The sequence below is a fragment of the Pimephales promelas genome, chromosome 19 (assembly GCF_988280905.1).
Source record: "Pimephales promelas chromosome 19, fPimPro1.hap1.1, whole genome shotgun sequence".
NCBI lineage: Eukaryota > Metazoa > Chordata > Actinopteri > Cypriniformes > Leuciscidae > Pimephales > Pimephales promelas.
In genome coordinates, this window is record NC_142787.1 from 1,741,884 (window position 1) to 1,762,531 (window position 20,648).

Consider the following 20,648-nt stretch of genomic DNA (forward strand, 5'->3'; position numbering starts at 1 on the left):
CGGATGTTGTTTGTGCTCAAAGTGCAATTACACACTAACTAAAGATAAAGAAAAATTTAAAACATAATTAACCTGAATGTTTAAATATACAGCAATATTTGCTGAGGAAAGCCCCTAAATGAACATCTAGACATCTGAATAGACTTGAGAAGCCAGTATATGTGTGGTTTATGATCTCGCAGTAAACGGATGACTTTAACAGGGACATGTTCATTGAATAGCTGATGAAGCCAGGCCTGCTGGAACATGTGGCACAGGTGTTCCCGATAATGATAATACTGAAGTCACTCTTCTGGAGTTGGCTCTTTCCCACAGGAACATGAGTAAACCGTGATGTCATGTGATAAGAACAGTTCCACAGAAGAAGGAAACAATGCGCCCATTGTAAACACTGTTTATAGATGTTATAGCCTTCAAATATGTACCTGTTTATAGAGATTTATAATAGGATGTGAATTAGTGACAAGTGATTGTCCAATCAGCCGTCAGGGTTGCGTAAAAGACCCGTGGTTGGGTCATGTCATTTCAGAATTTTTTTTTTTAGCCCATTTATGAAAGGAATTTATTGTTTGCTCATTTACAGACTAAACATTACCTTAGCCATTGCTGACCACCATCTTTATCATACAAGCCTTTTCTCTTTTAAGTCGAGTATTAGGATAGTTTTGTCACTTTAAAATAATGGTCCAGATCACTAGTAGTTCCTAAAGAGTGACTTAGGTAACACTTGAGTAATTAATGCATTTTAGACCATAAAAGACCGTAAAATAAGACAGTTACGCACATCTCAGACACGTTGATGTTGTGATTGTTACTTAATTCGTGATTCTTTATAATTCATAGTAAGCTGAAAGTTATTAAAGTCCCCTTGTGGTGTAAATCAAGATTTTAATGTTGTTTATGTGTGTATGTGGTGTGTTTAATACGCTTTTAACACACACCAGGTGTAAGTTCATCAGTCGACAGCATTGCTGAGTATTTTGAACCAAAGACAGTCTCAAAAACACGGTTTAAAATCGCTGGTGTTTCTGACGACAAATGACCTTGTAACCAATCAGATCAACTTGTGGGTGGGTGGGGGCGGGGCTAATTTGCATATTTATAGAATCGCGCATACTAAATGAGGCAAGGGTGTCGAGTTACACTCAAGATATTTTAAGGCATGAAGAATGAAGAAAGAAAATGTGTAATTTTGCCGTTCAAAGATGAGTTTAAGAGGTAAAACTGACTACAAGGGGACTCTAAATGTAACCTTTTACCCAATGTGACCCAATTAGTGACAATAAAAGTAACAATAAATGTCCTTTAACAAGCGTCTTGTAACTGTTTTAACGCAGGGGAACGATTGTGAAGGCCAGAGACAAGCTGTATCACCCCGACTGCTTCATGTGTGACGACTGTGGGCTGAATCTCAAGCAGAGAGGATATTTCTTCATCGACGAGAGTCTGTACTGTGAGACTCACGCCAAGGCTCGTGTCCAGCCTCCCGAGGGCTATGACGTGGTGGCCGTCTATCCCAACTCCAAAGTGGAGCTGGTCTAAACACACACACAGGTTTCGTCGAGGATTCAGCTTGACAAAGTGGAAATGAGAATAACTCTTCTTTCAGTCCCCGCTCGACTTTACCCCGGACTCGCCTTCTGTAGTTCGCTAACCTCGTACTGAGATCCACTTCTCCCCGCAACCTGACAGAGCAACTCTGCTATTGCTTTAAGAAGAAAGTTTGACGTGTAAGATAACCGAATGTTCACCTAGATTCCAGCGGTTCACTTCCCTGAACTCGAGGTGCTCGAAAAGGCCACGAAGAATGTCTCAAGCCTCGTGGAAAATGGAAACGGTATTCATTTATTCAGAGAGTTTGGGACGGTGTGTTTATTCTTTGGCTAAGAAGCCAAGCTGTGTGTTTTTCTCTCGACGGATCCCCGCCACATCCGGAGAAATGAGTCTGTAGGAATGGAAATATATCCCCAGACAGCAAACTGACATTGAATCAACGTGGAAACGACGTCTCTCATGACATTGAAACAACGTCGATTTTGCTCATCGAATTAACGTCGAACCAACGTCAGACGCGGCATTCTTCAAAGCTAAATGAAAATCGAAAATTGGTTTGCTTTCATAACGTTGATTTCAAGTTGATTTTCCGTTAGTTTTGAAAGAATGACGCGTCTGACGTTGGTTCAACGTTAATTCGATGAGCAAAACAATGTCAGATCAACGTTGTTTCCATGTCATATTTCCACGTTGATTCAATGTCAGTTTGCTATCTGGGCCAGTTTGTTGCCTTTGAGCAGATTTAAAGGTCCTTGCACACCGAGTCCGACGTTTGCGTATTCGTCCTCCTAAAAATTCGTCACGCACAGAAACTTTGCTCACTGAAAAAAAAAATCGTAAAACAATACAAAATGGAGTTTCAATCAGTCAGGATGATTTTAGTCTTAAAAATACACATGAAATAGACAGTCTCCTCTGATAACAGATCACTGTAAACTGGATTGCTTTGAAACGATTTGTTTTGTGACAAATAAATGTGAATTTAATTGAATTTGAATATCGGGAGAGATTATGCCAATGCTTCGGTTTCCCTCAGTTTGGTGCTCATATGCTACATATTAAGAAGAAGAACCACCAATTACCAATGAACAGTTCTGGGTTTTGTCGTTCGCTTGTACGGTGGCTCTGAATAGTCAAAACACCTCTCAAAAGGCTTGCTACGGATGCAAAAAACGCTGAAAATCGAACCCGATACGAATTTTTTTACGACGGACGAAGGTTTCGGAGGCGGTGTGTAAACGTGATTGACACAACGTGAGGTCGTATTTATTTTTAAACGTTTTAATGCAAATTTTAGACTCAGTGTGCAAGGACCTTGAAACATGCAATGTGAATGCGATTTGACATGTCAAAACTGCGCATGGCATTTTCAGAAAACAAGCTTCACATTCACGTAAACTACCGTCTTTGTGAAGCAACAGTTCGAAGAGATCTCGCTGAACCACCTTATGTAATTTCTTCTTTCGCCGACTTACTAAATCCGTCATGTTTTCTGTGTTTAAAGCTATCACCTGAAAGCATTTGGACATTTCTAGCTGACCTGAGAACTGATGTTTGTAATGTAAACATGGCCAAGCATTTGTGTCTGCGTTGCATACTCGCATACATTTTGTGATTTAAACTAGATTATTTTTTTATTTTTTTTTTGATTGTGTGGATGACTTCTTCGTGTTAAACAAAACCAGAATAGTAAAGTAGATGTGCTTTTTATTTTTTTGTCTTTTCTTTATCTGGTGATGCTTTTGTAAATTCTGTAAAGCAAAGAGAGAAATGTTTGTTTTTCTAGTTTCTAATGAATGCTATATACGTGTGTGTGGGTTTTGTTGTATTAAGAGTCTTCTGTAAATAATTGAAATGCTAACAGATCATCTTTAAACATACCGTAATAACAGCAAAAACAGAAAAGGAAATCTTGTTTTTTGGAGCAAAGACTTAATTCTCATTCCAAACTCAGACAACATAGAAATAACGCTCATGCTGGACAGAGGCAGGTCCAAAAAACAGCATGAAAGCATAATAACGGTCTTCTGAAGACATGATAACACTGGGTAAGGAGCAGACCAAAACTGAAGGTCAGTTCTTCAAACACTGGTTAAGCTATTTATTTCTTCAAGTTTTTAAACAATTACTCACGAGGGTCACAAAGTGCATGCCAAGTCCTGACACTGGTGTGTTTTGGTTATATTTATTGTTTTAGTGGTCAAATTGGTTTTTATGGCAAAAAGCAACCATTTAAATGGGTCCTACTCTCTTTTTATGAAGTTTTTATTTAGTTTTTGGGGTGTACTAGAATATGCTTTCATGCTTGATTGTTCAAAAAGCATGTTATTTGTCACATATTTGACATTATTACTGCTCCTCTCTCTCCAGTTTGTCCCGAATGCATTATTCAGTTTCGGTTTCGATGAAGCCCCACACTGTAAAAATGAATATGCTTTATCTAATCAATAAAATTGTGGCAACAGATTACAAGCAATATTATTTATTAAATTGAACAAATTAGAATTGAGTAATAGTTAATCAAATTAACGTTCTAATTAATTCTAATTTGTACAATTTAATTAATAATATTGCTTGTAATATGTTGCCACAATTTTATTGATTAGATAAGCATATTATTTTTTTCAGTGCACTTTACGAAATATGAAATGTACTGTGATTGGTTTGCTATGGCGGCAATTTCAAACCATTTGAGCCTGATTCAGACCCTAATGGCGCGTTCACAACGGACGCGAATAGCGCATCAGGCGGGAATGATTTCAGTGTTAAGTCAATGCAAAGACGCGTCAAACGCGTAAAAAATTCCTGCGGCGCGAATGAGGCGTAGAGCGCGGCGCGGTAGACGCGAATACGCCTCATCCGCACGCCAATTGAGCGTTAACCAATCAGGAGGCTAGCCGCTTAGCCGGATCTGGATGCTTCAATAAATTATTTTGTAATATGACTAAATGGGTGTGGTTCTAACGCACAACAAAGCAAATATTTTATCACTCAAAACTTTATTTCTTTATACGAGACATGTTCATTTCGTATTGAATGTTAATTATTCCATATCTAGATTATATGAAATATTATTATGATGTAAAGACAACCAACATACATGTGCATAAGTTCGTGTCTGGACGTGAGAGAGAAAAAAATCACAGGACAGGTTAATAACTTTTGGAGGCTGGCTCTAATTATCATCAAAACAAAAATAAATGACAGATTAGGTGGATGAGGGCGAGGGTGATCCTCGCTCCGATGCGGGACAACAGGTCATCAAACTGGGCGCGGGACAGGCAGAAGTACCGCTGACAGCGGTCGTCATCCAGCGCAGCTCCTGGAGCGAGCAAATGGTGAAACTCGCCAAACGGTTCGCCTCCGAAGGGTCCGGTGGACACAAATATACGGCGACGATGATCCCCATGCCGCTGTTCTGCTCTCCAGAGTAAATACAGAGCGGTGACTCTCTCGATGAACGCTTGGTCGTCATAAAAAAAGATGGCCGCCAACGGGTTTCGATTCTGACCTGTGTAAATTTTTACGTACGTCAATTTCACTCTTGGCGCACGAATTAACACAAAGTGGTCAAGCGCTAAAAGTTGACGCGGTAGGCGCGAATTTGACGCGCTATTCGTGTCCGGTGTGAACGCACAGTAAAAATAGCCTTTTGTTAACTAAACTAAAACGAAAAGTTTCCATCAATTTTTTTTCGCTGTTTTGTTATCGACAAAGTGAATATGCGTAAAAAAAAATGTGAAATTAGCTGTCTCCATCTTGTTTCCATCCGACTGGTCTTTTTTTACATGATCATCATCCGTAAAAAAAAAACCCCACATAAGTTGTGTTGAATCGCAAAAAAATAATAAAAATTTCAGCCCTGGAGTCTAATATCACGAGTGTAAAAACTAAACCATGATTGATGGAATAACTGATCGCAAGAGGAAAAAACTAAGTTTTAGTCCCATAACATCGGTTTATGGAAACGGCGTCATTTCGCAATCGCTATTTGTCGACATTTAGAGAAAAAAAAAATCACAAACGTTTTGCGCAAATCTGTAATGGAAACTTATGCTGCATTCCAGACAACTCCGACGCATAATGTGACGTTTGAGAAGCTAAAACCCGAGCGGCAACATTCTAATCTGAAAAATGAAGCCTACCCGGAAGTGCGAGAAACTGCAATACATCGAAAATCCGCTAGGGGCCGGTCCCAAAAGGGAGCAAATATCCATAAACCCCATGTTAAAATGTCCGTTTTCATAGCATAAATTCATATGTTTACACGTTGGTCCCATGGACTTTTATTGTATTATTGTAGCCTGGTCTTGTAAGTCCGAAATAGCTGCCCGGAGGCGTTGCCAAGATGGCGGCCGAGTGGCATGACTTGCCTAAAATTACTTTGGTTGTAGACCACTCCGCTGAGGCTGCTTGGCTGAAGAAGGCGGGTCCACTGGCCGGATCAGTCTCACACAAAGCCCGCCCTTTTACCCATATATGGATTGGCCAGACGATAGGCAGGGCTAGGATTTCTCAAGATTTTCCAAGATGGCGTCGCCCATAAACGGCTTCAAAACCGTTCTTCAGAGTGACGTCACAGGCGCTTTATCAGAAATCTCCACTTTAGAAATAATCGTTTTCTGTGATTAAAAACAGGGTTTCCGTGTAAATGAGAGGCCAAACCGCAGGGAAATATCTGTCTTCCCTTCGTGTAAACGGGGCATAAAGCAGGTCCACAGACGTAAGGAGGAATCGCTGAGACCAAGGGTTGGCAAAGCTGAAGAGGCTCGCATGAATGAACACCAGATCCATTTTCCTTCCAAGCTTAATCAAACACACCTGAACAAGCTCATCAAGGGCTTCGGGATCTCTGAACGCTTCAGGCATGGGGGTTTGATCAGGGTTGGAGCCAAACTCTTGATTGTTACAGGCCAGGAATAAAAAAAGCGACTCCCAGAGTCTCGAATGCCAAATTAGCATTCGCTGTTTTCCTTCTGTCACAACAAGCCCGTGTGCTTTTGCTTATCAGACGCGCTCTACTAAAGTGACCAACGTTAAAGTCTTGCTTGTGTTGTTAAACGAGCGTGTGTTCTTGTCGAGGTTCCCCCAGCTGAGGCGTTTGCATGTAAATGAGAGGTTTGTGATTTCAGCTGTGGAGGTCAAACTGCAGTCCTGACGCTCACGCTCTCCTAATCACAACCAGAACCAGTTCTGCTCCTCACATTCCTTTCCTTCTCCCACTTTTCCTCTATCCCGCACAATCTCGGACCTCGGCGAGGCCTGAAAAACACACAATATTGTGAGTCTATATCAGTTTCGCCAAACACAAGTTGGATCTCTCTAAAAATATCGTGGATTACGTTGGTACTTCATACCGAGACGTTTTTCTACTCATCACAGGGATTCATGAGTTTAAAATATAATTAAATTGGAAATATCAAATGGGTTTCTGCCAATGAATAATGTTAACTCTATATATGAACACACAATTAATAAAAATTAATTGATGGAGTCGCCTCATAAATTGAGGTTAATCGCATGGATGCCTTTAATAATGTCTTTACTACCTTTCTGAGGCTTCAAAGTGTGAGTTGGTGTCCAAAGGGACAGAACGCTCTCAGATTTCACTAAAAAGATCTTCATTTGTGTTCAGAAGATGAACGAAAGTCTTATTGGTTTGGAATGACATGAAGGTGAGTAATTAATGATTAATTTTTGGGAGAACTAACCATGTTACACAAGTAAATGTGTGATTGCATACTTTAATAATAAAACAATACAATGATACATCATTTTAAATTGCTTAAAGGGTTAGTTCACCCACGTAATTATTTATTATTGCGTTGTTATATTATTAAATCATGCAATCACACAGATTCATTGGTAATTTACTTGTTACATAGTTAGTTTATTCTCATTTTCTCACTTTCATGTCCTTCCAAAAACTTTCAAAACAAAAATGAAGATATTTATAATGAATTTACTACTGTTCTTGCATTGAAAGTCCATTTTGTCAAAATGTTGACACTTTAAAAAGTTAATAAAGGCTTAATCCATATCGTTTGAATCATATCAATGTTTATATAAATCAGGCAGGTATTTTAGGCAAATTTGAGCCTTGTAAACCCTTTTCTGAATCTGATCTCTCGCCAAGCAGAAGTCCTGGGTAAAGCTGGTTAATCTCATTGATAAAAAGAAACAACTGAGATATTAAAGAGTTGTGATTATTTTTGGAAGTCAAATCAAAGTACAATTTAGCATCAGAATGTGTCAAATATACAAGATACAAGCCACACATGACCATATCCAGTATGTTTTGGATGACTTCTACACTAGTTAAAGCGCCAGGAAGAGCCATTGACCAGCAGCTAAACCAACATCTCTCCAGCAGGGTCAGTAGTTTGATGGATTGTGAAGATACAGAGGCTTGAATGCAGAAGCAGATCTCTCTGCTGAGTCACACGCTTCACAACACCAAGTTTGGACAAAACGTTTGGAAGGCAGATGTGGAGAGCGCTGGGATGGAGTCTGGTTTCCATTAAAAGCAGAAAAATAGAAGCAGATATCTGTGGATCTTCCTCTGCAACATAGCTAAAAATAAAGCAGCAGCTTTGAGTATTATAAAAACCATCAACCACCATTATGGTCCATCAGAAAGTGCCTTCAAACCCCCTAAAGGCCAGCTGGAGCAGGTACTCCATTTCTGTGCCAACGACTAGTCAAGAACATGCTGAATTACAAGCAAATATACTGGAACATTTCATAGTAATGTGTTCTGGCATGTATGGGGACTGAATATAAAAGTTCCTGCAGTCATATTTCATTCAGGACACGAAAGTAAACCAGAAAGTTGGCATAAAGGGTGTTTAAAAAATCTTCTTTTTTCTACCCAAATCCTGGGTTGAGCCTTTGTTTCATCTTTTCTCCCCAAGTATTTGAGTAGTTTTTGTGTTACCCAGCTCCTGGGTCAGACGTAACAAACAACCCAGTGTTTGGGTAGATGTGGTGTTACCCAGATCCTGGGTCAGACGTAACAACTCAGTGTTCGAGTAGATCCCAGTAATTGAGGAGATTTGGTGTAAACCCAGCTCCTGGGTCAGAGAAACAACCCAGTGTTTGGGTAGTTTTCTTATATTACCCAGCTCCTGGGTCAGATGGGCTATAACAACCTTATTTATTGGGGGTTTTTTTGCACCCTCTTCAGGGCAGTGCATCTCCGTCAAATTGGTGCATGTCTTCGGTATTACTCTACGTTCACACCGCCACCGATTTGAGCGGCAAAGAAGCTCTGGCCGCCCTGTCAAGGACGCTTGTCAAAAAATACAAGTAAAAGCTTGTTGACGCTTTGGACACTTTGAACGCTCTGACGTTGCAATGACATGATAATTATAATGACAGCATTTTTATTACCGTTTTGGTCACATTTGGTCGGGAAAAAAATAGTTAGCTATTATTATTATTATTGCGGTCAAATCGGTGTCACCGTGAGCAAATTAATTGCATTCCCGCTTTAAAATGAGCGTTCGTAAATATTTCAAATAAAAGCTGCGCTCATGCGGCCCCTATAAGCAAACAACGTCATGTCATAAATGATACGAAACCTGTAGGAAACAGCAACGGCGATGATTAGCTTCTCTTCCGTTTTCTCAGATCTAATGTTTTGGTAGGAACAAAAGTTTACATTCATGTTTCTCCGGAATCAGTCAGCGTGAAGGACGTCTATATTCCGATTGGTTGCTGGCGTTTTGCCGCTGAATCGCGTCACAGCTCATTACCATAAAGTTGAGCTTCTTTCAACTTTCTGATTAACGCCCAAAACGCTCAAAACGCGACGCCGATGGATTTGACGCTCCTTGCAGCTGAGAAAAGCCAGCCTTCATTGAAAATGAATGACTTCCGGCCGCTTTGGAAGCTCAAGTCGGCGGCGGTGTGAACGTACAGTTATAGCCTACGTTTGTGTAAATTTTAGCTAATCTATAATTTTGTTATTGACACGACACGAGATCCAGAGACGTTACGGTGGAAACGGCACACCAGAGACTGGTCCATCACACTTGATGTTTAATTTCTATTTCTAATATTTGTTAAACAACCTTAAATGGCGGTAATATGTATTAAAAATGATATAAAATATACTATACTGTAAAAAATATGATTGAAAATAAAGGAATTCATGAAAGCCAGTGGTTGTATTGAGTATTTTTTTTTTAAGTTTAGAGGCTTTAAATTAATCTGTAGACATTAATGGGCTATATGCACGCATAAATTCCGCATTTGACGCAAGGATGCTCGTGCATTTCCGGTTGCGGAGGAAAACCGAGGAAAACGGGATTATGGCAGAGTCTTCAAAATTTACTGTCCTCCAGTCTTTGAAACGAAATTTTATATATAGTTATATTTATTTAATATAATTTTAAAAAGAAGCATAAACACAACGAGGGGTGTCTGTTTTATCTGTTTTTGTGACTAACGTTTTTTTTTTTGTATAGCCTAACCATGGAGTACAAAATTCAATATAAATTCTCAGTATTGCATTGGACTCTACGATCGGCGGAAGTTATCGAGCATCCCTAATCCTTCACCGGAAATACCGCCGTGCATAGACAGAGCCCATTCAGGTATGTAGCAAAAAAAGCTAGTATTACAGAATCAACCCAGTATGATGGGTTAAATAAATGAATGATAATAATAATAATTCTGGGTAAAATGAAACCAACATCCCAGTGGGCATTTGATGTCAATTTAACATCAAAATGACATCAAACATTGATGTCAAAATTACGTCACAAAATAGGTCAAAAATGAAAGTCAATTTGACGTCAAAGTGACAACGTCAATTTGATGTCAAGATTTTGACCTCTGCCGATGTCATTTTGATGTTATTTTGATCATGCTTTGTATGCATTTGATGCCAATTCAACATTTATTTGACGTCAAGATGTCATCATGTTGACGTCATTTTAATGCTATTTTGATATCATACAATATCAAGCTTTGATATCAATTCAACATAAATGTGACATCAAACATTGATGTCAAAATTACATAAAATTATTGACATATATTGATATCATTTCAATGCTAAGCATCACTCAATTCCAACCTAAATGTACAATGACTGACAACATACACATACTTTGAGATCTGATATGTTTATTTTATTTTTTTGAGCAGTGTAATGCAGTGGGGGGGGGGGGGGGGGGGGGGGCTATGGGTTCACTCAAGGGCTCTCAAATGCCTGTAAAAGGGAACAAGAGAACAAGAAAGCAAACATTAAAATGGGGCCTGTCCATTAACATAACAAATGCTTAGTACCCATCAGTAGTAGGCTACTCTACAGTATATAGAAAACTAAAAGATAATCCACATTATAGCCTAATCACACGCAGTTGTCAGATGTGCACTACTAATTAGGGCTTTCAAATGATTAATAAATCGCATCCAAAATAAAAGCTTTTGTTTTTTGTTTACATAATATGTGATTGCACTGTGTATATTTATATATATATATATATATATATATATATATACACACACACACACACATGCTTGTATATATTTAAGAAATATTTTCATGTTTATGCTGTATATAGATTTATATATAATTTAAATTATTTATAAATAACATTTTTTTTATTAAATATACATGCATGTGTGTGTATATATATATATACACAAAATAATTATACACAGTGCACCCACATGTATTATGTAAACAAACTTTTATTTTGGATGTGATTAATCGTGATTAATCATTTGACAGCCCTAGTACTAATATATGATAATTAGGGATGCACCGATCCACATTTTTTCACTTCCGATCCGATCCCGATACCTGACTTTGGATATCGGCCGATACCGATACTTTTCCGATACCAGACCTGTGTTTGCTTTAACATTATTTATCATTATTGTTGATTTTATATGATGCTGAAATAAACATCTCTCTACAAGCAAGGATGATACGTACGTATGTAGCCTATGTCAATATATATATATATATATATATATAATAGATATATTAAACAATAGATAGACAATTAAACAAAGATATACGCATTATACAGGCCTACACAGTGCTTTAATTTCAGGAAGGTCTACTAACATTATTCAGGTATATCGTCTAAAAAGAATTATAATAAACTAATCAAAAGTAAAATAGCACTGCAAAGTTTATCATAGATAGATTTATGCTTATTAAAGCTGAAGTTATTCATTCAAGAGCTGTGAGTGATTTTCTCTTTGCCTTTTGTTGTTTGATTCGCAGTAATGTCGCAATCGTCACATTTATACTGCTGCCCCTTTAAGAACTAGTGCGGATTTCATAGTCTACTGATGCTGCACCATATTTTCTCCCAACTATTTCCATAAACCGTTTATGTCTAAAATGAACGTTGTTAAGTGATAATCTCCAAGCCGTTCGTTTTGACATTTTTGTGCAGGCTACATTTGATCGTTTAGACGCGCATATGAAGCCCAAAGTATAATTTGCTTGTCTGTTTCGGAGCGCGCGCCGCCCTCTTGCGCAAATTTTTTGCTTTTATTAGCTCTTTTTATTATTAAAAGCGTCCCGCAATTTAGCAACAGCAGAGACGGCATTTTACAACAATTACCGATCGTGCTGATTCTGTCTTAAAGTTTGAGTTTTACGGAGAAATGACAGTGCACCGCCGCGATGGGAAGGAAGTTGGCTACACAGAATGCGGCTATTGTTTAATGTTTTTTTTTACCTCAATATATTCTTTAATCTTTGGAAATCAGACTAATATCACAGATCTAAAGTGTAACCAGGCTATGTTTTCTCTGTCGTCACTCATTAAGCAGGGCTGTCGTGTTGTGCGTGCTGTGGCACCGCGTGAGAGATCTCTCTCTCTTTCTCTTCTGGACTGCGAATTGCAAACATGCATCACAGACAAATAGTTTAATTTATACGGCTTTGCAAACATTGCATTTTGCTGTCTTGCTCTGCTGCGGTGTTTCCAGTGTGAAGTATTTCCACCATAGGATTTCCACACAGCGAACATATTGGTAGCTCAATGCTATCCTGCTAGCTGGCTGCAAACTGCGGAATGGATTTCTTGAGCGGGCGTCTGTGTGTCTCATTGAGCCCTATTTTTTACAGTCTATGATTGAGCTGCACCTCCGTTCAGGATATCCATTCCACAGTTTGCAGCCAGCTAACAGACTAGCAGCCCCGGGGAATCCCTTTTGGAGTCATTTCAGCAGCCAACGTTAAAGCGCAGACATGGATCATAAATATCGGATTTCTCCGCAGGTTGGATCGGAAAAATCCGATACGTGAATTACGCTGGTATCGGTCCCGATACCGATACTGGATCGGATCGGCCCCATCCCTAATGATAATGGATCGAGTCAATTTTTGGTTAATTTGTGTTAACAGTGTCATATGTCAGGATCTCATTTCACTGCTAGTCATCAGTCCACATTTTGTACGGAATTGTAGAATGTGAACATTCATTCAAAGCCAGACAGCAGTGATTTCAAAACATCACATTCGTCCAGGCTCTTCCCTATGTATGCGATTGATATCTTTTTTTTTTCCATGGAGAATATTTTTCCCCCTATATCTTTCCAACATGTTTCGAAGGACCAGGTGTAGGGGTAAAATGAAGGGGAAGGGTAAAAAAAGAGAAATTGAATTGGGCCTAATCTACATTGCTTGCAGCAGCTCCTACCTTCCGGCGCCCAGTGCCCCCTCTTCTGTCCGGTGCAGCGAGCAAATGGTTGGCCGTAAGGCTACCAATGGAAGCTTCTGTGATGCCGGGTTGTTACTTCTAGATGGCACCTGAAAAAATGTAACAGCAATTGCCATTTATCTTGCACATACTGATCAAAATAAAAATCATGTAGAGAATAGAGCTATAGGTGGTGTAGGTGCACAAATAGAAAATATAATTACCTATTGCGACCTTATAAAGTTCAATTCTTCTGAAAGGCAGCTTGTCACCAGTCCCATCCATGTTCAGTATAGACATGAGGCTATTTGTGAGCACTCTGTAAATAAAAATGTGAATAAACAAAGTTATACATGCTGTACAGGAAGAAATGTGAAATAATGTCAGGGCTCACAAAATCGCTAGCCAGACGTCCCGGGCTATATTGTGTTTTCAGTAGGGCTACCAAAATACATAACTGTCCTGCCCAACAGGCTATCTGAAATAGTATAATCAAATTCCCCTAAACTTCTGCCTCGTTCCCCTAAATATTTGTGATTAAGTTTAAACCACACAAATTCGTGTTCGCTTCGGTCTTGTTATAATCAGATTCAGCGTGTTCTTCATCTTTAATCCGCAGATCTGGGCGTATTCATTTAAGAGTATTAAATACATTTTAAGATATTAACCGCACAACTTCAGAGACTGACCTTTTCATCACAATGTTGACATTTTCCCACAGGGTAGCTGCACCAATTTGACATCGGAGCTGTCTGAAGGAATAATTTAGCAAATATGCAGAAATGTATATGAGGAACAAGAATATGTGAATAAGATATTGTATGTCTAATAATTGCATCTGTTAGCAAATGTTTGTTTTACTTTTTCATAGTAACCTACCATGAGTTTTCGTTTTTCCTCGCTGGTTAGCTGTCTTTTAAGCTGTTGAAGCGGAGTCGTTTTTGGAACTCTGAATGTCAGACCAAAGAGAGCAAGACATCATATTCTATACAAACAAAAAATTTGCATTAAAAAAAAAATTCAATGCAGCAGCTATTTTTTGTTTAGAAGAACACACTTACTTTTCTCTTACATTGGGAAAGGAATATTTTTAGGACAGTAACGTTATATGGATACTACCATTGCAACTTACCTCTTATTCAAATCAGTGACAGATCTGGGGCTGGTAACGTTAAGTTACGCTGGAAAAAAAATTAAAACATTTCACATGCTTAGGATATCATTTTACTATCATTGTTAATTTGTCATCTCTAACGTTAGCCTTGTAACGGGCTAAAGCTTGAAATGTCCACTTTTAAACCAACAAATTCGAATCGACAGTAAATATCGTCGCCGGTCGGTTTGGCCCCAGAAAACCAGTAAAATCGACATTTTTCCACACACACACACACACACACACGCACACGCACACGCACACACACACACACACACACACACTTTTAAAATCATACGATGGCAGACAGGAAGACACTTCTTCCATCATACCAGAATGTCAACGTTACAGTTAAGCTAATCTCCGGTTAAATTAGCAAGCTAACTCGCTCAGGTAAAGGGCAAGGCTGTGGAATTATTCGACATATTTCTGACAATTACACCCAATCAGATTAAGTAGCCTATGTATAAGATGGTGTATTAACATAATAACAACAATAGCATGCTAGCTGGTTACTTACCAAGAGTTGAAAGAGGAGTATTTTTTAAAATTGAAATCGACGATCTCTCTGGCAGTGAGCAGACGTGTGAGTGAGGGCGGTTATGCAAATCTTCTACTTTTCCGCGCGATATGACCAGGATGTGACGTCTTTTTGTAGTCAATTTGTAGTCGATGATGATCATTTTAAAAATCAGCTTCAATGTCAGATTAAATTTACCTTTTATAGTATATGCAATTATAGTGTCTGCTGTCATTTTAATCAAGAACTGAATTAAACTAGCTAGGATTTAAATAAAATAAAAATGCAAAATACATAGACCTACAACTTTCAAGATGGGTCTTTTAGATGTTGAAAATTAGTCGCATTGATTTACAGTGAGTAATAAATATACTTTTTCAGACATCGTTTTGATATACATTTCACATCAAATTGACGTTTTAATTCCTGACATCAAATCAACATCGATTTAATGTCAATGATATTGACCTGAGATGTAGGGACAAGAAAAAACATGTCAGATTGATACCTTTGTTTGGCCTCTTTACAACCACAAGGTAATAATTACAAAATATAATGAAAATATTCATATTCATGCATGTTATACATGGTGGTCAAAATCTTGACTATTTGTTGATGTCAAATTGACGTCAAGGTGCCCGCTGGGATGTTCTGGCCATGTTCTGTCCTTGAAAACAACAAGTTGGGTAGTTTGGGTATCATTCCTTTAGCATAATCCAGGGTTCACACTGTCATGGAAAACTTGACCGAGAGTTGACAAAACAAAAGGAAAATACATTTAATTATTTCATCTGGTAGGCTACCCGACACAAAACTTGAAATCCGTTTCAGCGATCTCTATTGTTTGTAGACTATAATCGTTATTATTTCGACAAACGTCTAGACGTCATTGAAATCCGTTGGTGAAGGTGTGGAAACCTCTTTGAGAAACACACAAAAGCACTATCATCGATTCACATACTTTACTTAAAGAGTGTTTTTCTTTCTTTTCTATGCGTGTGTGTGACGGTGACGATGGCAAACACATAGTTAAGCAAACCGCCGTATAATCTGTGGTTTCACGGAATCCAGCGGCTTCTTAAAACATCATATGATGTCATCGTCTGACTAAACAAGTGTGTTAAAGAGGTCATTAGAGGCACCACGAGGGAAACCCCTGCTCTCATGAGCCTCAGAAACACACTCATTTTCTTTCATGTATAGCCCGAAATAACCAGAGGCCAGGGTTGCCAAGTTCACAGTTTCCCCGCGGAACTGGGCGGTTGCTTTTTTGTTTTGCGGGTTATAAGTTTTACATATTTATTTATTTTTTTGTTTTAAATATTCAGCTTCTCCCACTGTATATTTTTTCCAATATGAGACTAATAGTGCGGACTAAAAGAGACAGTCCAGGATTTTGTTTTTTAGTGGCATTGACTAACAATGTTAAATTGTGAGAATATTTTGAAATGTTTATTTAGATTTAGATTTTTTTATTTAACTAAAATGTATTTTCCAGTTGGGTGTTTGGTGCAGATTTCAGTAAGGATTTGGATTTTATTAACATGCCATTAGTGGTGTAAATCTTCACACAAAACAATGGCACTGATTTATTTTAATATCAGTGTAACAGGTACATAAAGTGTACTGTTAAATGTATTTATAGTTTATTAGAATTTCCACAAAATTGTTTGTTGACATATACCTAAAATTACTGCCTAAGTGAAGTTGAGTGTCTTTCCCTTTAATTGATGTGATGTCATGAGTCAATATAATTTCCTGTTCTGTCTCCTCCTCTTCCTCTTTGCACTGGTGATGCAGTGAGAGGTGAGGTTATTTTGGGCTCCTGATAATCATCTTCAATCGTAATCTTAGTTGTTGCTTTTATGTCTAAATTTTCATTCTAATTCCTGTGTATAATATTATTTTACTTATCTGTGTGGCTATTTTCGTAATTTTGTCCCAATTAAGTGATGTTTTAACATCTGGGCCTAAATGTGAAATGAGAGCACATGTGACAAGTGTACATCACATTTGTTTTATAGAGCTAGAGAGGGCGATTCTCACTAAGAGGCTGATTACATTTTGTTTGTGCATCAGAATAAAAGATCGCTGAAACTGCTGAGTCCGATCCTGTCCTGTTCTTCTCGCGTGAATGAAAAACACAACGCAGAAAAGAGACCAGTTACATCAGTTGCTTTCATTTAAAGGCCCCCTGTAGTCATTTTTATGCAGTAGCCTAAAAATCATCTTTGATCACCAAAGTTACGTAGTTCTGTGAATATTCAAATGAGCCCCGCCTCCACTCCCTCACTCACTCACACGTTGATCTGATTGGTTACAATGTCGTTTGTGACGTCAGAAACACCAGGGACTTCAAACCGTGTTTTTGAGACCATCTTTGGTTCAAAATACTCAGCAATGCTGTCGACTTATGAACACAATCATGTTAAAAAGCATATTAAAAACAGACACATAAATGACATTAAAACCTTGATTTTCAAAACAGTTCAAACATGTATTTTAGTCTGGGACTAGCTTAAGCCTTGTCTGTGAAACCAGGGAATTTACTATCCGTTGGAAACGTTCTGGACAGATTTGGATGTGCGACAGATGACAGAAAAACAAAGACTCGAAGAAGATCAAATGTAGACATGCAGTGTCAAATAACCGTCTCCCCTTTCAAGCAAACACTTAGCTAATCATGGGTTTAAAGCTAAGGGGATATTTCATATTTCACACAACAATAAACAGTTTGTCATTTTTACTCACCCTCATGTTGTCCCAAACACCTGCTTAACTCAAAAGATACACAGGGATGTCCATACAATAGAAATCAATGGGGTCCAATATTGATTGGATCTGCATGGTAAGAATCTTCACCCAAAACACTGCAAATAATTCGTAAACACTCAATTTAATTCAAAAGATCATCAAATGTACAGTCAAACCAAATGTATTCAGACACCTTCAACATTTCTCAAATTATCAGTTTGGTAATAATATGAGCAGAACTCAGTGGATATTTGTCCGTCCTTCTGTTGGACTCTCACACATGAATTATGTTAAATATCTGATAAATTTAACTACACAATTAGATAATACCAGTTTAGCTCAACCAGTGACCAAGCAATGCTTCATGTTGTTCAGTGTGTGTGTAAAAAGAGTAAAGAAAACACACTTCAGCAAAACATGATAGATCATGTCTCATTCTAGTCTCTATGAAGAATATTTGTGTATAATATGTCACAGTTTACTTTATTTTGCTCTCCTCACTCACAGAAATGAACTCTAGTGTGCACACAATAGTAAAACAATATAAATTACACAGTGTCTGAATAATTTTTGTTTTGACTGTACATCTGAATTTTATGATGACATTTTATTTCCATCATTTTGGCCATGCTTTATAGGCATATGAGAGGTCATAAACCCGGCACTGTTGAATTAAAGCTGTTTGTAGGCCGTTTCCAGCCTCAGATTCGCTGCTTTATGGTGCCATCGTCTGGCAGACACACACACACACACACAATAATCACAATTCCTGTTCACACACTACTGCACTTCAACCAGTTAGAAACCCATATTAATTTGGTGTCCAGATTTAATAATGCCTTTAGTCGATTTCTGCTATTGATGCGATGATCTAGCAGAGATGTTGTGTGGTGTTCAGGATCTTCATGGCTTGAATGTAGTTCACCTTAAGCTTTCTACACCCTTAAAGGGATACTCCACCGTTCTTTCTTAATATAAACCAAATAAAACATTGCGCTTTTCTAAGCATGTTAAGTGGATAACTATAATATATGGCGGAATACCACAGAAATATCAGAACGGTGCTGTTTGAATGGGCATGATGATGCTTCTGTGCTCCAGTGCATGGCGTGAGATGCGTGGCTCACTGCGTTTACACACGCTCCTTTTGTTTGATTTAAAGGGCACCTATTATGCCCCTTTTTTCAAGATGTAATATTGGTCTCTGGTGTCCCCAGAATGTATTTGTGAAGTTTCAGCTCAAAATACCCCGCAGTTAATTTATTATAACTATTTGAAAAAGTCATTTTTGGGGCCTGTTTTAAAATGAGCCGTTTTGGTGTATACAACCTTAAATGCAACTGAGTTGCATATCCCTGCCCTGCCTTTGGATGAGGGCGGCGTAACTTGATACCTATGGCAGTCGGACTAGGGTTGCGTCCGAAATCGCGTACTATGTGAGTAGGTACTACATTTAAATAAGAACGTACTTCGCGACCGTTAAAAAAAGTACGTTCTATATAGTATGAATACGGGTAGTATGAATGAATTCCGGACGTACTACATGCGCCATGTTGGAAATGTCACGTGACATGCGCTGTCATAACAGCGCGGAAATTTAAAGAGTCCATTCCACTGAGTGCACCTACGCGCTGTTTTGCTTTCTGTTTTCATCGGCGTTTTTTCAGCTGCTCGTAGATCACGCCTTCATTGAGAGCTTTTGCGGAGTTTCTCAAATAACGTAAGTAGCATTTATTTACCTAATAAATTTTACTTCAGAACACACACACACACATACACACAAACCTATAAACAATGACAAAAGTTGATATTTGGCAAGGAAAAAAATATTTATTTGCTCGTGATATTACCATCAATGAATAAACATAAATTATTAATCAATAGATGCATATCTATGCATGTGTTAACCTGTTCCCTCTATTGATTCATTCATTGATGGCAATAGCACAAGCAGTGTGCCTGTTTGTCTCTCTGTGTTTGTGTATATATCATAATATACAAGCTTGATAAAAACTATAATTCTAGAACAAAATGTCGTCACAATGTCTTGTAGACCAAATTTATAGTTTGTCCAATTTTAATTCGGCATAGGCTAACTATTTTACTAAACACATTTTTTTTTTTTTCGGAGTAAAGTTCATAAATTATTGTTCTTTCCCATATGATTTTGTAAAACTATGTTGAGACATCTGTCCCTCTAGGGGGGTTCGGGGGCATGGTCCCCGTCCCCCGCAAGAAAATTTTGTACATTTTAAGGTTAAATGCATCAATCTGGTGCACTTTGAGAGCTCAAAATTAAGAGCTTTAACCGGCTTCAACCCATGAACTGTGACATTGAACAAAGGAAAAGCCTCGACTTGTACCTGGACGCGGTAATACGCATACCGCGGTGTATTTAACTCAGTGTTTAGGAATTGCTCTTTATTTTATGCTAATTACTCCAATTCAACAACGTCTTCCTCTCAAAGTCTTCCTCCACTGTTTGTATGGTTTGGGACAGCGAGGATCCTCTTGTGTCCAGCGTGGGAAAAACCGTGAGAACTATTGTAGCCTTGAATAGGTTTCAACCCATGTTTCCTGAATAAATTACAACCTGACACTACAAGACATCTAGCAATGTTAATAGAGAGAGAGAGAGAGAGAGTTTTTTCTTCTTCTTCTATTTATTTGAAATTTATATAAAAATTTCTTCTGTCTCCTTGTGTGACCATACTTGACCTATTTCATTTAATTCATTTCCCACTCTGGGTTAGGGTTACTGACTAAAACAACAACAATAACACAATTAAACAATGCCTACAAACTAAGAAATATGTGCACAAATACATTAATTGCAGAATCTTTGTTTTTATAATTTAATTCAAATGCAAACTGCTCCAATCAAGAAGGCGAAAAACTGAAATGTATCCAGCCATCACCTGAAATGTAATGTTTCAAAATATGTTATAACAAGCATCATAATTGTAGTATCTAACCCATAAACCATTGA

At 38.1% G+C, this 20,648-nt stretch overlaps 1 protein-coding gene and 1 long non-coding RNA gene across 3 annotated transcripts in view; one reads left to right on the forward strand and one right to left on the reverse strand.

Moving 5' to 3' along the window:
- pdlim4 (PDZ and LIM domain 4) overlaps positions 1-3,370 on the forward strand; it is a 47,149-nt gene extending 43,779 nt beyond the window's left edge. The window contains exon 7 of the mRNA XM_089123994.1: positions 1,338-3,370. Coding sequence (XP_088980120.1) covers positions 1,338-1,542 — 205 coding nt within the window. The 3' untranslated portion in view covers positions 1,543-3,370. The remainder of the gene's footprint in view (positions 1-1,337) is intronic.
- A 7,349-nt stretch (positions 3,371-10,719) lies between these two features.
- LOC148970700 (uncharacterized) lies at positions 10,720-15,549 on the reverse strand. 2 transcript variants are annotated; one of them, XR_016147717.1, is made up of 7 exons: positions 14,906-15,549; positions 14,365-14,413; positions 14,112-14,181; positions 13,922-13,984; positions 13,457-13,551; positions 13,233-13,342; positions 10,720-10,774 (listed from the first exon to the last, which is right to left on the reverse strand). It is a non-coding gene; the product is annotated as an uncharacterized LOC148970700 (long non-coding RNA). The 2 variants fall into 2 exon arrangements; XR_016147716.1 differs by having other exon boundaries at positions 14,112-14,217.
- Positions 15,550-20,648: the final 5,099 nt, after the last annotated feature.